At 44.9% G+C, this 17839-nt stretch overlaps 1 protein-coding gene across 5 annotated transcripts in view; it reads right to left on the bottom strand.

Moving 5' to 3' along the window:
- LOC133383491 (solute carrier family 22 member 2-like) overlaps positions 1-17839 on the bottom strand; it is a 96933-nt gene that overhangs the window by 42450 nt on the left and 36644 nt on the right. For 4 of the 5 annotated variants that reach the window (XM_061624306.1, XM_061624307.1, XM_061624303.1 and 1 more), the window contains one exon: positions 8650-9341. In XM_061624306.1, coding sequence (XP_061480290.1) covers positions 8650-9063 — 414 coding nt within the window. In that variant the 5' untranslated portion in view covers positions 9064-9341. The remainder of the gene's footprint in view (positions 1-8649; positions 9342-17839) is intronic. The other variant, XM_061624305.1, reaches the window with a different exon arrangement.

The raw sequence follows: 17839 nt of genomic DNA, 5'->3' as shown, positions 1-17839 counted from the left end.
TGAAGAGTAAATAAAAACCAGTGTTCCCCTCTCTGCTAGCAGAAGTGGGTTGGTGAGGGAGCAGGGACACAACTTGGTGGAGGTTAGAGTCCAACAACAACTGGAGGACCAGGGGCTAGCCACTTCTGATGTAGGGGAAGCCCCAGCAATTCCCAACAAAAATCCTATCCAGAGTAGCTGCTGTATAGGAGAGGTTCCTCCTAGTAACTGATATGCATAATGGATCACATAGGTTTAAGCCTAACCAGTCACTGGAATTTCTGCAATATCTACTGCATGTAGACATCTACCATTAATTAATTGTGGACAGTAATAATTAAGGGGTAGCTTCTGTTAGAAGTGTCATAAGAGCAACTCCCATCGGGTCCTCTTTGCATGGGGAGAGAGAGAGATAGTCCTCTTGACTATCTAAGCTGCCACTGACCTGTGCTCATCTTTTCTGTCTGTCTTCCTTCCATGTAAACCGATATGTCTCAGAGAGCTATTCACACCTCTGACTCATCTTCCTGTTTTTCTCTTTCCTGCTGACTATCGGAGGAGAAGGAGCCATGTTCTATTTGTTGACTCTCCTCTAGCATGAGGAGCAATGTCCAAGCATGGCCATCACAGCCTCCAACTTAGCTAGACAGAAGTAGCACCTTTCCTATTCAGTATGTACTTCTATTAATAAAGTAGTCTTTTCTTACTTTGAAACCAAGTCTAAGTCTGAGTGATTTAAAGCAAGATAAAAGCTCTTTTTCTCAGGTAAAATGACACCCATGCAGCACAGAGGTTTCAGCATAAAAAGGGGCAGAGTTTGACTAGCCACGTGTGCTAGTTTACCCTAATCTAAGCTAAAACTCTAATTGACATATTAGCTATTAGAGAGCCATCAGGTAATGGTCCCAGAGCTGATCTGAGCTTGAAAACCTGTTGAACGTGTTTTGCAGAGAACTGTGTGTGATTTTACAACAGAGACTTAGGAAAGGAAAGTTTAGGATAGGAAACAATGGTGGAAGAGTGAGTCTTCAAAGCTTCCTTTGGGAAACTGGATAGAACTAACTATCCTCTGTTGAGTGTCCAAGTGAAAAGGTACCTAGAAGAAGAAAGTTTATGGAGAATCCTGTCTCAAGAAAAACCCGGAGCTGAGGACCAAGAAGCTGCAGCGCGATGGGAATTCAAAAGTTATGGATATTTTTATGGCATGTCTAAGGATCTGAATGAATGCCTGGAATGTGAGATTGCTAAAGAGACTGGGAAAATCTTAAGCAAAGGTATCAAAAGTCTTCAAAAATGTATGTTATGTTCATGTATAAAATGCTGTTGACACTGAGAAAAGCTACCAATCAGTCTCTTGAACAGCATCTAGACCAATTCACATCCTCCAATACCACAGCCGAGATGGCCTCCTCCACCTCAGCAGAGAAGTTGCTGGGCAAAAGGGTGTACACCAGCAGCAACCCTAATTTACTGCCTCCTTGGCCAACATCAGGTGCAGGCCCTCACAGCCAGCTCCAAGACAGAGTGGTTTCCTGGAAATGGAAGTTCTGTAGACCACAGCAACTCCTCCCCCCCTTCCCTGCAGCCTGTGCTGGTGTTGCACCTAGCATCCAGGTAGGCAAATCTGGGTCAGATCAACTCCTGCCAGCTCACCCACCCAGGTCTCAGTAATGCATACCAAATTGGCACCTTCATCCATGATTATTATGCACCTATCTGGTATTAAACAATAACACACATAGGCCAGTGGCACAGCAGATGAGCAATGAGGAACCCATCCATGAGAGGAGTGGGACCTAGGAACAAGGTGTAGATAGCCCTGCCTCGTCTTCTGTGGTAGTTCACCACCTCCCCATGGCTATACTTCCCTCTACCCGTGATCACTAAAAATGGAGTGGCATCACCCATGTTCTTCCTTACTAAGACTCCTCCTAAACCTGATATGGACCCAGCAAAAGCCCACCAACAAAACCTACCTGAACCAGTTATCCCAGTAGGCCTCTGAGAGGATTGGGAACAGTCAGACCCACTCAATATCTTTCACAGAAGGCACATCTATTCCCCCCTGTCTCACACTCAGGGAGGGTCAACCTTCTGCCAGTTACAGATTCTCACTCTGAAGGCATCTGATGACTTTCTCCTATAATTCAGTTCACTGCACAGACTATCACCCTGTGCAGGAACTACACATGCACCATACTCCCTCCCCACTACCAATCTCCTCTAGATTGTTTTTTTAAAAAGCAAGGAAGAAATAGAAGGGGGTAGTGCCCTCACCCTCAGGACTCCCTCGGGACTCCCTCGGGGCTCCCTCAGGGGCTCCCTCAGGGGCTCCCTCAGGGGCTCCCTCAGGGGCTCCCTCAGGGGCTCCCTCAGGGGCTCCCCAAGGGTGATTCCCTTTGGTGTTGCCCCTTTGATGGCAACCCCACCGGTGGCACACCTGCTGCCCAAGGGCAGCTGGGCTTTTGTGCCTCCTGACCCAGCCAGAAGCTTATGCAAGAGGCTGAAAGATTAACTGCAGCCTCTCTCTGGAGCCAGTGTCAGACAGGGGGTCCCAGTCATTGCAGCACTTACCAGGGACTTCAGCTGTCTCAAGAGATAGCAACCCAGAGGAGAGAGCAGCAAGCACCCAGATGATCAGATATTCACTCCCAGGGCAGGTCTTCTTCATTCCCCCTAGTGCTGCAGCTGTTCCCTATCTTGCTGATGGACAATGTATTTATACACAAGGACAGTTCATTTAAAATGTAAACTTGGTGAAAAGAGCACTGGTGAGGTGTGCATTTCTGGAACTTACTATGTGCCATCTCTACAGAACAGTTTAATGAGTGTAAAAACAGCTACAAGGTGAGGATGCAGAATTTTCTTTAGGAGAGATCATTGTTTTGTGTTCAAAGGCAGATAACTACTTATAAGAAGATTTTACATAAAGGAGACATTTATAAAGTAGTCTGTGTGAGACTGCAAGTTAATGCTACTAAAGAATGTCTTCATAAAGACTGTGTGGGGTTGTGGCATCCCAGATTTGGCCACAAAAATGTTGAAAGCATTTCAAAACTTGTGAAAGACAATTTAACAAAGAATTTAGACATAAAAATGCAAATCTGAGTTCAAGTGTGTTGATTGTGTTTAAGTGAATGCAACTAGAGCCACCTACAGGCCATCTCCTGAAGTGCAATCAGAAAACCCCTTTGATTTGAATCCTCAATGACATCGTTGACTCTTACCCAGTGGCGTGCCAAGGGTAGAGTGGGGGGAGCGGTCTGCCCCAGGTGTAGGCAATAAGGGGGTGCTGCTACAGCTGCTGCTCACTCCACCATATTGCCACCCCCTGCCTGCGGTAGCTGCCAAAATGCAGGAGAGGAGGGTCCCCTGGACTGAACAACTGGAGCAGAGGCCTCAGCAACAGCCTCCCCAAGCAGGGCCAGATCACAGAAGAGGAAGAGGAGGGCCATACTGCTGGGAAAGAGACAGGCTGCAGGCTGGGACGTGCGAAAAACTGGGGAGGGGTGGAATTAAGTGGGTATTTGCCCACCCAAGCAGGTAGCCTGTGTCTTGCCCCACTGTGTGGTGCCTCCTCTTCCTGTTCCTCTTTCTCCTCCACAGTATGGCCCTGTTGGGGCAGCTATTGCTGAGGCTTCCGGTCTATTGTTTGGTTGGGGGGGCTCCTCTCCTGCCTCCTTCTTCTCTGTGGTGGCAGTGGCAGGTTGGCGGCAAATCTATAGCGGCTGCCAATCTCCTCCCTACAATCCCCTTGCATGCTGATTGGCTCCCACTATCTGTTGTGGGAAGGAGAGAGTCAAGAAGGAGAGAATCATGAGCAGTTGAGAGTAAGAGGTTTAAAGAGAGGCAAGGAGAGCGGACAGTCAAGCCCAGATATTTACTTTAATCCTTTAGGCAGAGGTTTTCAAACTGTGGTCTTTGCCTCCTTTGCCCTGTTGCTTGGAATTACTTTAAAAAACTGTGCTGGGGGCTGGGGCTAGCTGGGAGGGTGGGAAGGGATATCACTGCAAGCTCAGGCTACCAGCCAGCAGCAAACGTTTTGTGAGATGGGGGCTTGCTTTTAAAAAAAGTTATGGAGGGAAGGATGGAGCAATGGGTGGGTCCCTGCATGCTCAGAATGCTGTTCGTTGCTAGCAAGGTGGAGCTGGTGGCAGGTGCTTCCTTGCCCCAGGTAGGATCTTTGCTGCAGTGTGTGTGTGTTCAAGTAGAGGGGGGGGGAGAGGTATGTATGCAGGTGTGCTTACTTACTGAAGGGGGGGTTGCTCAAGGGGTGTGTGTGTGTGTGTGTGTGTGTGTGTGTGTGTGTGTGTGAGAGAGAGAGAGAGAGAGAGAGAGAGAGAGAGAGAGAGAGAGAAAAGCTGTAAGGGGGTATGGCATGACTCATGAAGGGACCCTGCACTTCTAAATTTGCCACTACACCACTGTTTGAAATTAATAATAATAATAATGTAATGATTAGAGTGTTGGACTTGGACATAGGAGACCAGGATTGAATGCCCACTTGGCCATAAAGCTCACTTGATCTTGGACCATCTGCTGTTTCTCATCCTAACCTACCTCACAGGGGTGTTGCAAGGATAAAATTGGGGGGGGAGAACTATGTTTGTATGCCTCCTTGAGCTTGTTGGAGAAAAGGTGGGGTAGAATATAATAAATAAATAAAGTGGTCCCCAGGGAGAATGAGTCCCTTGGGCTGAAAAAGATTCCCCACCCCTGCCTTAAAGAAAGGGAAGAGAACCTCCAGCAGTGGACTCTGCAACAAAAAATTCTCTGTAGCAGGGATAGGGGCCATGCCATTCTCTAGACGCTGTTGGATGCCAACTCCCATTATTCCCAGTCAACATAGCCAATGGTCAGGAATGATGGGAGCTGTAGTCCAGCAGCACCTGGAGGGCCACAGGTTAGCCATTCCTGCTTTATAGTGCTGCTGCCTTCTTCACTGATGTTGGAAAAATAGCTTCATTCTTGCCTGCCATAGAGCTTTTAGAGCAGGGTTGGGCAGCATGTGGGACATTATTTATTGCAGGTGGGGAAAGCTTGGAGAGGGAGAGAGAGTAAGGGCTGGAGGGGATAAAGCTGTGTGGATGGAGTGATGGGAGGAGGAGGGAAGGAAAAAGCTCTATGCAAGTGATCAGTTCAGACCTCTAGCAGAGTGATTTACCCCTCTCCTGGCAATCTGCTAAGTGTAACCTGCTAACCACAGGTTATTCATCACCTTTTAATGCCATCCTTTTTCTACAGAATTCAAAGTAGCATTTTAGCCTACCAGCAGAGGTAAATCGGGCTGAGAGATAGTGAAGCCCAAGGCCACTCAGCCAGATTTACAACTGACTGGGTATCCGAACATAGATCTGCCGTGTGGCTGTAAACACACTAGTCGCCAGATCAAAACGTTTCCATTCACCACACCTGAAGGGGGAACAGATTGATCTGCCGATCAGCTGCAAAATTTCTTTGAAGCTATTTTTTTTTTTAAAAGTGCTCAGGCTGCTCCCAGGAGGTTTAACAGTAAAAAGGGGCAGCATTTGACTTGCATTGTGTGCCCCCATTTTCAGAAAAGAGAGGTGGAGACACACTGGAACCGGCAGAACAGGGAGTTTCTGAATGTTCCCAAAATGGCTGTTTTAGAACTGCAACTCCCTTGCAAAAGCAAAAAATCTTCTGCAGCCGGATCCCAACCAAGGCCAGTGGAAGTGAATCCTACTTATTTCCAAGTCAACATGTTTAGGATTACATCCTAGCAATCCAATCCCAAGCAGGTTTACTCAAAAAGTAAGTTCTGTCAGTAGTGCCTAGAGTCTTAATGGGATTCTTATTGCTTGTATTGGTTCAGCCTCTCCCTCCAGTAAGCCACTTTCTCCTCCACTTTTTACCTCAGCCTATCACCCCATTAAGCCACTCTCTCCTCCACTTTTTTACCTCAGCTTCTCTCCCCATTAAGCCACTCTCTCCTCCACTTTTTACCTCAGCCTCCACCCATTTATACACCCTTGCTTACCTCCTCCTCCACTTTTTATCTCAGCCTCGCCTCATCTCCGTCCATTTTGCATCTCCCCTCGCTTTTCTCCCTCAGCCTCTTTTCTCTCCACACCTATTTGCCCAATTCCATTTTACCTCTATGTCCCCTCCCCCACCTTAATTTTAAAAAAACCTCAAGCCCCACTGACTTGGCGGGCTGTGCCGTTGGCATAAGGCAGCTCTGCCTGGTTCCCTCCCAGCCTGAGAGTGTGCAGTGTGGAGCACATGGCGGGGGTGGCCAAGCTTCCTCAGCAGCCCCCTTTCCCCTCCTTCCCCTCACTGCTTCCCTCACTCGCGCCAAGAAAGATGATTGAGTGGTAGATCCTACTCGTCTACCGAGGCTCTTTCTCTCCGCCATCCACCTTCTTAGTCAAGGTGGCGGCGGTGGCAGATCAGACTGTTGTGACTGTGAGGGGATTACACAATGTGCAGGGTTTTGTTTTTGCTTTTTTGGCTTCCCCTGCCCACCTGCCAGAGAGACAAACAAGTCCCCATTTTCCCCCATTGAGACAGCAACTGCCATGTGAGAAGACATGGAGGCAAAAGATATCTATAGGAAGCAGTTGGTCCCACCTCACTAGAGCCCCATGCAAGGTCATATAGAGGTGGGGGTGTTAAAAATGATCTGCTCCAGGTGTCAAATACACTAGGTATGCCACTGGTCTTACCTGTAATGACACCAGGAAGAAATATTTATTTCCGTACTTTTATATATGATTTTTCAAGATATGTCTACACTTACCTACTTAAAGAAAAAAATGAAGTGTTGAAAAAATGAAATGGACTGCCTTCAAGTCAATCCCGACTTATGGCGACCCTATGAGCATGGTTTTCATGGTAAGCGGTATTCAGAGGGGGTTTCCCATTGCCTTCCTCTGCGGCTGAGAGGCAGTGACTCATCCAAGGTCACCTAGTGAGCTTCATGGCTGTGTGGGGATTCAAACCCTGGTTTCCCAGGTCATAGTCCAACACTCTAACCCCTACACCACACTGGGTCTCAAATGAAGGGTTACAAAAATTTAAAGAGTATGTGGCCAGAGTCAACAAGAAATTTGGGAGAAAGCCTATCAAGATACATATATACCCGACCATGGTAGATGGTAGGGCTGCCAGATCAGAAACATCCCAAACCCTGAGATTTCAGGGGTGGGCCATAGTCATGCCATGGAAGCGGGCCTGTGATGTCACAGGGGTGGGCCTTAGTAATTACAGAATCATAGAATAGTAGAGTTGGAAGGGGCCTAGAAGGCCATCAAGTCCAACCCCCAGCTCAATGCAGGAATCCAAATCAAAGCATTCCCGACAGATGGCTGTCCAGCTGCCTCTTGAATGCCTCCAGTGTCTGAGAGCCCACTACCTCCCTAGGTAATTAGTTCCATTGTCGTATGGCTCTAACAGGAAGTTTTTCCTGATGTCCAGTCAAAATCTGGCTTCCTGCAATTTGAGCCCGTTGTCCTGTACTCTGGGATGATTGAGAGGAGATCCCAGTCCTCCTCTGTGTGACAACTTTTCCTGTACTTGAAGAGTGCTATCTCCCCTCAGTCTTCTCTTCTCCAGGCTAAATTTGCCAAGTTCTTTCAGTCTCTCCTCATAGGGCTTTGTTTCCAGTCCCCTGATCATCCTTGTTGCCCTCCTCTGAACCTGTTCCAGTTTGTCTGCATCCTTCTTGAATGTGGAGACCAGAACTGGATGCAGTATTCAAGATGAGGCCTAACCAGTGCTGAATAGAGGGGAACTAATACTTCACGCGATTTGGAAACTATACTTCTGTTAATGCAGCCAAATATAGCATTTGCCTTTTTTGCAGCCACATTGCACTGTTGGCTCATATTCAGCTTGTTATCGACAATTCCAAGATCCTTCTCAAATGTTGCATTGCTGAGCCAAGTATCCCCCATCTTATAATTGTGCATTTGGTTTCTTTTTCCTAAGTGTAGAACTTTGCATTTATTCCTGTTGAATTTCATTATGTTGTTTTCATTATGTTGTTTCAAGTACATGAAAAGTTGTCACACAGAGGAGGACCTGGCAACCAAGAGGTCTTCTGTATCTTTAAAAGTTGTGCAGGGGGAAGGGAGAATTCCACCTTGTGGTTTTTCTCATTACAATGTTGCAAGAACACCTGCACTTGGCTGACTTTCTCTTCTCCGAAAGATACAGGATCAGTCTCAGGCTATGAACCTGGCAACCCTAAACCTATTCATGTGTAAGCATAAGAAGACGTTATGTAAATCTGTGTCCTCTTCTGTTCTCTTAGTTGGCAATACCCAAGTAGCTCCTCTATCTGCCAGTAGCACTTGGTTAAAGCAGACATATGATATGATGCCATTGCATTCAGCATTCCTCACCCCCATGAATTGGCAGCCAATGAAGAGCAGGCACTTCCATCCTGAAGCTCATTTGTATATGTCCCAGTGATAGCCCATATCCTGCTTCTCTCTTCCCTGTTTGAACAATTCACTAGAACAGCCTTCCCAGCCTAGTGACCTCCATATATTTTGGACTACCGCTTCTATCATCCCTAACTACTGGCCATGCTTGTTGGATCTGATGTGGGTTGTAATCCAAAACAATTGGAAGGCACCAGGGTGGGGATGGCTGCACCAGAGACCAAGGGAGAGTATGGGAAAGGGAGCTGCATGATCTTACCTCACTCACAATGGACTGTATCGAAGAATCATAGACCCAGCCATCTTGGCAGGTGGTAAGAGAGATGCTCTCATTCCTGTGACTGGTAAAGTCTTCCAATGGATTCGTACAGCTCAGCTCGCTTGCATTCCAATCCACATTGTATCTCGCGCATTGATGGGTGAAACCTTCCTCACTGGTCTTCCACTTTGGAACCGTGTAATTCAACTCCTCTTCGGGAGTCCAGCCACACCTGCTGCTTAGCTCAGCAACTCCAGGACTCAGGCACCGGTGCTCGGGTACGAAACCTAGGAAAACAACTCCTACATAGACTGGGGCAAAGGCAGCAGAGAGGAGGCAAATAAGAAAAAAGACTCTTTTCTGGAACAGGCCAAACTCACCAATGTGCTCTAGAATGTCATCTAAGTTTGGCATGTTGGATTAAGCCTCTTATTCACAGCACTGCTCTTAATTGTGCTGAGTGGAAATATGCTTAAATAACTCAAAGTCAGTGTTTATAAATTATGAAGCCACCTTATATATAAGTTTCACAGGGTGTGTCTAAAGGCTAGTGTTCTTCTGGGTTAAAAAAGAAAGCCACCCTTGGTTGCAGGAAAAACAAGGCTGATTAATAGGCCTCCATGAAGCATTCCAGAAACCCCATTTTCTCTGTCTGCTTGGCTGAGGTGAAATCTTCAGCCTTCTTTGGGAACCTGGTTATAGACACACAAAAAAGGGTGAAAGGTTACCCATGCACAAGAGAATCATTGACTTGTTCCAAAGCAGTCTGATAGAGGTAAACAAACCACCCCCGACTGATAAATTTGTCCAGCCTTGGAAATTGGAGCTGCTTTTACATAAAGAGATTATGTGCTTTCTGTAGAACCTTCTGCAGTCCCTCAGATGATATCCCACTTCACCCTGCGATTGATTGCTAATATACTTGTGTAATCATTGTGGTGTGTGTGCATGTGGGGAGTGCTGTGGTGCAATGCATTTCAGGATGCTCCAGCTTCCTTGGGGCCCCTATCTAAAGAAGAATGGCCACCAGGGTGGAAGTTCTTTGTCCTCCTCTCCGACAACATCACCAACTACAGAACGTTACCATTCACTCTATGGGAGAAAGTAGCTATTTACTTCTGTGGTGGAAAGTTAAGAGATGCATTCAAGGGTACTCCTGGGGTGGGGCCTAAATCTGCCTCTAGCAATCTCAGTCTTGATGATGGGATTCCAACTCATCTGTTTCTCACATGCAACCCAATAACTTTGTCATAGAATCTAGAGCTGCAGGATAAGTGGCAAAGCTTGTTCCTGTTCTTACTTTATTTATATAAAAGATTTTTGTCCTGCCTTTCATAAAAAGTTCAAGGTGGATAATAGTCAATTTCAATTTTTAACAGAAACATACTTTAAAAGGTTTCAAAAACTAAGGCTTGGATCCAGACTTGCTCTCAATCCAGCAGAGGCTCAGGACACACACACAATATTTGCTAATTCCCACTTCCCCCATCATCTCCCATGCACCATCTCCCACACTATTTTGGAGGATCCCTCTGCCCTCTGCAAGGGGCTGCAGGAGGAAGAGGGAACCAGCAAAATTCATCTCTGCCTCCTTCTGGCAATGAGAGCAACTTCATAGTTATGCACATGAGGTCTCTAGATCCAAGCCTTAAAAAAACAGCAAAATAAATAATCTAAAATAGCAGAGCCAAAGAGAGCTAGACAAACAAATCCATTCAATGTTCAAATGTTACCAATCAGAATAGAACTGTACCATTTTTGATTACACATTGGGGTGTTGCACAGTACTTCAGGCAAAAATCTCCCTGTGCTAAAGTACAGACTGCTCTCCATATCTTGTATGCCAAAGGAGGGAAATCTCAAGCCTGAATGTGACCCTCCAAGCCTCTCTATCTGGCCCTTGGGACCCTTGCCAGGCCATGCATCCTGCCCTGGCCATCCTTCTCAAGTGCCTGGCTGGAAAAGGAACATGTTACCAAATTCTTCCAAGCTACACAGGAAGTGGATTGGACTGTGAAAGACCAACCCAAATGGTGTTTGCATTTTGACAAATTTGTAGGGCAGTACAATATCTCAGAAAGGAGGTCAGGTCTCCTGCTCCCCTGGTGCATTCACTATAGCTGCCCAGTTTCCCTGCTTTTTAAAGTTTGATAGAAATATCTGTTGGCTATAGGTATGTTCTTATACCTCTTATAATAGGTTTTTTGCCTATTAGTGAATACTAAGAAGTATTCATCATCAGTTTATTATGTATAGGTTCTTCACTATATCAGGAATCTTAATTTAATTTAATGAATGTATAATCCATCTTTCAGAACACAGAGTTCCTAGTCAAGTGAAGCACCTACACAAATGCAGCTATTTACACATAGGCTGAGTGTTCTGCTGAATGCATGAATCTTGAGGCCAGAGGGTGCATGATTGCGGGTGAGCAGAAGACATAATCCCTCCCTCTCCCTGTACACACAGTAAATGCATGGAGGGTGAATGCACAAACAGTCTTAAAAAAACACCTTTACAGCAAGTAGGGCTCAGCTCTGCCTTCCTCCTGATATGTTGCTCTTTTACATGCAAGGAAGGCATTTTTGTGGAGGACTGTCCACAAAGGCAACTCTCCCCATGCCACCGTCAGCCTTATGGTGTACAGTTCAAGAAATATTTTGTCACAGTTCTGCAAAATGTGGCCACAAGGAGCCTCACAGGGAGCTGTTGAGAAGAGAGCAAGATCCACAGCCTCATCTGCATATCCCCAAAGTATGCCCTGTTTAGTGATGTGATGCAGACTATGACAGAACCAGCATAGATTATTATGGTAGAAGAGAGATGTTCCACTTCTGACTGTGATAGAGTGATATGTTCCACGTATGACTGTGACAGAATAGGGCAATAGATCTCTGTGGAGATAATTTACATCCTTGAGGTCACCACATGCATTCAAGGAAGATCAGTGGCCTGATTCCAAGTGGGTTACATTCCAGGACCTCTTTTTCAAAAGAATAACCAAATAATATAATGGTGGGGTTACATGAAAGCTGTAAAGCAATGAATAACCAGGATACTGAATCAGAAAAAGGTTCACAGCTGGTTAATTGTTCAGTTGGTTTGGCCTGGCTTGTGCTACTAGAGACCATTCTACACTGCTTTAGATCGCGTCTACATTGCATGTTATAATCTGTGTGCCATGAAGGTTGTTCCGAATGCTTCAGGACCCAGAACACCAAGTTTATTGCTGCCAGGAACAGTTTAATATCCATTAAGCATTTAAGCACAGCCCTCCAATGCTGGATTTCTTGTTTTATAATCCACTGATGTTATGTATTAATACACTTGTTCAGTCTAAAGCCAGGCTGTGAACACCCTAAGCGTTTCCATTACAAGCGTTTCCATTAGCCACACCTGGAGGGGGAACAGGTTGATCCTGTTGCAAAACCTCTTTGAAGCTGAATTAATGCACTCAAGCTGCTGCCACCAGGTTTAATAGTAAAAAGGGATGGGGGTTGACTAGCATCAGAAGAGAGAGATGAAGATGCATTGGAACCAGTAGAACAGTCATGTGTTTCTTCCTCTAGATTCTGTTTCTGTCTACTTGGAGTATGCAATGAAATGCTTGGGTGACTTTTCATTCTATTTCAAAATGTCACTCAGGTGTTTCCAGTCATTGGTCCTGGTACTTCTAAGTGAAAAACTGGCACTGGCAGGGGTACCATCTGGAACTGTTTTGCAGTAGGAGCAAAAAGCCTTGTTGGTACTCTTAGAATAGACAAGCCAGCACCTTTTCAGCTTTTCACCATTGCTTAAGACCCTTTCAGCAAAAGTTTTCAAGAAATGATGTCTGTTCTCATCTAGAAGAAAAGCCATATCCTCAATTTCACTTGGCCCATTGGAAACCACTGTATCTACAAATGCAGGATACGTTACTTTTGGCCACGATGCAGCATCAGAAGCACTGTTGATAGGTGTGGCAGGTTGGAGTTCCTTCTGTTTTTCCAATGATACATTGGAGGCAGAGCTCTCACCATTTTCTACATGAATGGAAATGGGATTGTCCACACTCTCCTCATTGAACCACTCCTACTTTCACACTATTACTGCATAAAGAACCCACTGATTCAGAAGGTTGAAGGAACTTTTTCATACTACCTGCACCTTTCTGCAAGTGACTGTTGCTGTGCCTTGTGTTTTCAGACAACTTTTTAGAGACATTTTCATAAATACCCTATCAAGATACATATATACCCGACCATGGTAGATGGTAGGGCTGCCAGATCAGAAACATCCCAAACCCTGAGATTTCAGGGGTGGGCCATAGTCATGCCATGGAAGTGGGCCTAAGTGATGTCACAGGGGTGGGCCTTAGTAATTATAGAATCATAGAATAGTAGAGTTGGAAGGGGCCTAGAAGGCCATCAAGTCCAACCCCCTGCTCAGTGCAGGAATCCAAATCAAAGCATTCCCGACAGATGGCTGTCCAGCTGCCTCTTGAATGCCTTCAGTGTCTGAGAGCCCACTACCTCTCTAGGTAATTGGTTCCATTGTCGTATGGCTCTAACAGTTAGGAAGTTTTTCCTGATGTTCTGTCAAAATCTGGCTTCCTGCAACTTGAGCCCAGTACTCCATGTCCTGCACTCTTGGATGACCGAGAAGAGATCTTGGCCCTCCTCTGTGTGGCAACCTTTCATGTACTTGAAGAGTACTATCATATCTCCCTTCAGAATTCTCTTCTCCAGGCTAAACATGCCCAGTTCTTTCAGTCTGTTCTCCTAGGGCTTTGTTTCCAGTCCCCTGATCATCCTTGTTGCCCTCCTCTGAACCTGATGTCAAGTTCAACTTAGTCAAGCAAGTTCATTGCTATGTTTTGCAATCTTCCACAAGCCATACAACTTGGTAACATTGCAAGATGTGGTTTCCATGTTAAGGGCGACGCATAGTACTTGTTCTGCTCTTGTAAAAAATCAGTCCTTTAGTGTGGCAGCACCTACGCTTTGGAACTCCCTACCTATTGACATTAGGCAGTGCCTTCCTTGTACTCTTTTCATCACCTGCTAAAAACATTTTTGTTTAAGCAAGTCTACCCAGGCAGGTAGAAGCTACTGTTTTTTTTAATCTGTTTTGAACTCATTGTTGATTTTATTATATTGAATGTTTTTAAATACCTTAACTGTTTTTGCCAATAATTTTATTGTTTTAAAACTTCTGTAAACCACTTTGAGATTTTTTACAATAAAGCAGGATATAAATGTAAATAAAATACATAAATTTTGGAGTCACTGTGGCCCTTGGGTCTCTTTCCACTTTTAGGAACAAAGGAATCTTCCTTATACTGACAGGCCATTTGGTATCATCTAGCTCAGTACTGGTGACATGGACTAGCATTGGCTCTCCAGGATTCCAGGCAATAGTCTTTTCCAGAGATTGAATTTTGGACCTTTGCATGCAAAGCATATGCCCTACCACTGAGCTACAACCCTTCCCCTGTTTAAAAAAGTATCTTTTAACATGTTCTTTTCAATTCACTAATGAATGCTCATCATACCTAGGGCAGATCCACACAATTCATTTAAAGCACATTCAACACACATTTGAAACATATGGATTCCACTGCAGAGTCATGGGAAATGTAGTTTGTTAAGGGTAGTGGGAACTATAACTGTGAGAGGGAAACTACATTTTCCAGGATTCTTTAGGGGACGTCATGTGCTCTAAATGTGAGTTGGATGTGCTTTAAATGTATTGTGTGGATCTACTTAATGAACTTTCACTGCATGTCAATCATTTTAATTATTTTTTTTAAGTGGAAATGAGCTATGAAGTTTACTGGGTGACCATGGGCTACTCACCATCTCTCAGCCTAATCTGCCTCTCAGGATGAAAACAACAGCGTGATGACCACCCCAAGGAAGAAGCGAACACTTAAAATGTAGAGGGAATAATAATGTACAACCATAGTGTGAAACCAGATACTTATCGGGACATAGTATGAAGAAATATTTATATAAGCATGACTGTCAAAGATGTTTATTATTTGCACAGCCTGTAAAGATATTTATAGTGCAATCCTATAATTGTTTACTCAGAAGCAAGTTCCAACGTATTCAATGGGGCTTACTCAAACAGGGAAGCGTGCACAGAACTGCAACCTCAAGTGATAAGGAACTTCACTCATCCAACCCAAAATTCAGAATCATGCCACTTTAAGCTGTTTTGCAACTGTTTTTACTTGTTTTTATGGTTATTAGATTATAAAGCGATTTATTTCTTGTTGTGAGCTGCCTTGTTTTTCAATCACTAATCCTACATCACAGGGTTGTTGGGAAGACTCCATATGCACCCACATACACACTGGAGATGTAAAAATACATATGCCTGATATAATAGTTAATTTTCAAAAACACTTGGTCATTGCAGAACATTTAAAAAAAATTCAGTATTATTTTCCTAAAGCAGTGATACCTATGTAAGCCCTGCCTAATTGTTTTTAAAATAGGATTGGAGGGGGAGAGATCCTTTGCTATGTTCACAAAAGTCCCATTAATTTACAGCACAATCCTAACCATGCCTACTCAAATGTGAGTCCTATTGAATTCAGTGGGGTTTACTCCCTGTATGTGGGATTAGCATTGCAACTTTACTCCCAGAAAAGCAAGTCTTGGATTAAAGCTTCATATTGAGAAGGTTTTCAAAACACTGCCCTCTTCAACAGCCCAGGAAAATTTAAACTTGTTTGACTTCTACACACAAGAGAGAGAAAACCTTTGGTACTACTGAAAGCTATATACTGACTCAATTTATGAGATTTTCAGATAAGCTGGAAAAAACAACCGGTTTCTGGCCTTGCCATGGGGTCTAGCTACTGCCTGGAGGCCCCATGTCAACCAACCCTGACTTCACTTATTGGCTACAAACCTGAAAGGGCTGGGTTAAAGCAGCCAGCTAAGAGCTCATTTAACAGTAGTTGCAGGGGGGCGGCGAAGTTTTGGTGTAGATATTGTGAACCAGACCACCTAGAAACTTTTTTTCCTAAATAAAAGCTGAGAGTCCAAAGATGAAGGTGACTCACCAGAGACCTAGAGAGAACCCCAAACATCTGGAGTCTCTGGGCAAAAACCAGAGACCTAGCAACCCTATAGGGTATCAAACTTCTTGGCATACAAGACAGTTGCTAGGCTTCGTCACGTGGTTACTTCAGCTCTATATTTTGGGGCAATGGTAATTTTCAAAGTTAAAAAAAGCAGCAAGGGAAGAAGGCTGAAGAAGCTGCAGCCTGGGAGACTGTATTAGATGGTGATAGATTTTTTTAGGACTATTTATACCATTCCAACAGAGGGCCTGCTTCTTGTAGCTGAGGAGGGAGTGTTGGAGCTCAGGGAGAGGAGCTTGCTGTAGGAGCCATTGTGTGTGTGTGCTGAACATAATAAAAATATAGGTTAAAACTCCATGAGGCCAAAACTTCTTGAGAGCCATCCTTTGAGAGCTATACGTACCACATGACAGATACGTCAGGGATCCTAGAACTGGGGCATGAGTGCATTGAAAGCAGAGCAGCAAATAAGAGGTAGCTTACTCTGGGCCCTTTTCATAGGTATTGCTGGGGAAAGGCCTGGGAGTAGCAGGACCTGCTAACTGCTATGTTTTGCAATCTTCCACAAGCCATACAACTTGGTAACGCTGCAAAGCTACAGGGCTGCCCAGAGGGTAGGGGGCAACTGGAGTAATCTGTCCTAGACCTCCACAAAACAAGGGCCCTCCTGCTTCAGTTCCTGTGTGTACCATTGGCCCCTGCCCTGATCCTGCTGCATTGGTCACTAGAATTCTTGGTATTTTGTTAGGAAATGGGTTGTTAGGAAAAGTTGGACTATGACTCCCATCATTCCTAACCAAGCTAGTTAGGGATGATGTGAGTTGTAATCCAGCAACATTTGGGGACCCAAGGTTGAAGAACAGTGTATCACGGTGTAAGATGACACTGAATCTCAACATGTAATTGTGACATGATGGGACCCTCTCCCTGGCCATGATGAAGTAAATATTTTACAAAGTTGAGTATGAAACAGAATAGATGTAAATTTCAGGCTTAAGGTGTTTGTATAATGTATCATTGGGTGGCTGGAAGGGAGGGGCCTGCTTATTAGCTAGGCCTGCAGCCCAATTGTAAGGGAGTCTAAACCAATCATGGTAAGGTAAAACCCTTATTTATGTCTAGGCAGCCATAGAAGTAAGATTGGCCAGGTAGGTTTATGACTGGCATAGCCCAAGCAGCCCTGATTACAGAGTTTGTTGTAAGTAGAGAAGGGACAAGGAAGGCTTTAAGGAGGGATTCTGAGGCAGAGCACTTGGCTTGTTCTTTTCACAGAAAGGAATCTAGGCTGATCAGTGAAAGAGTTCAGGGAGTGAGTGAGTGACTGGCATGTAAGATTTCCAGGCAAGGTGCCACTGGAGAGCAATTTTCTGTGGCTGTTACCACAGAGAAAGGCTTAGAAGCAGAGGTGTAGTTGTCCAGGATTTCAGGGGGTCTTAGACCCTTTACTTTTTTGGCAGCAGGGTCCCTATGTCTCCAACATCCTGTGAACCAATCAGCATGAAAGGGGAGTGTATTAGCCACTGAGAAGGGTCTTCTAACATGCTTCCTTGATCTTTCCTGCTGATTGGAGCCAATCAGAGTGAAAGGAGGTGAGTCAGCCACTGAGAGGACTCTTCTCAGTAGCTAATACTCTCCCCTTTTATGCTTATTGGCTTTTAGGGATGTCTGTTGTGGAAGAAGGCATTAACAAGGATCTCATTCTAAGCTCAACAGGAAGAAAGGAGGAGGGGGCCATGGCTGTGACTAACAAGAAGGAACTCTGCACTTCTGAATTTGCCACTACACAACTGCGTAGGAGTGGCATGAGACAAGGCTTTAAGAGAGGAATCCTTCAGGAATGAGTAGTGAGAAGGCCAGCAGCAGGCTATAACCAGAAGACCCATGAGACTGAGCTGCAGGAAGCAGAAAGAAGCTCTGCCAGAAGGGGTTGGGGATTTGGAGGAGGTACTCAGGAGAAGTACAACCCGATCCCTATTCTTTATCCCCATGTAAAAAAAAAATGAAGTACATCTATCATCCAGGGCAAGGAGGAGCTGCAGGCAAGAATTCTCGCATATAGTCCATCTTTGCAATAAATCTCACATGTGGCCCCTGCTTTGTACAATTATGCAT

Source organism: Rhineura floridana, chromosome 4, assembly GCF_030035675.1.
Source record: "Rhineura floridana isolate rRhiFlo1 chromosome 4, rRhiFlo1.hap2, whole genome shotgun sequence".
Lineage (NCBI taxonomy): Eukaryota > Metazoa > Chordata > Lepidosauria > Squamata > Rhineuridae > Rhineura > Rhineura floridana.
Note: the sequence above shows the minus strand (reverse complement) of the source record. Positions and strands in the feature narration are given on the sequence as shown.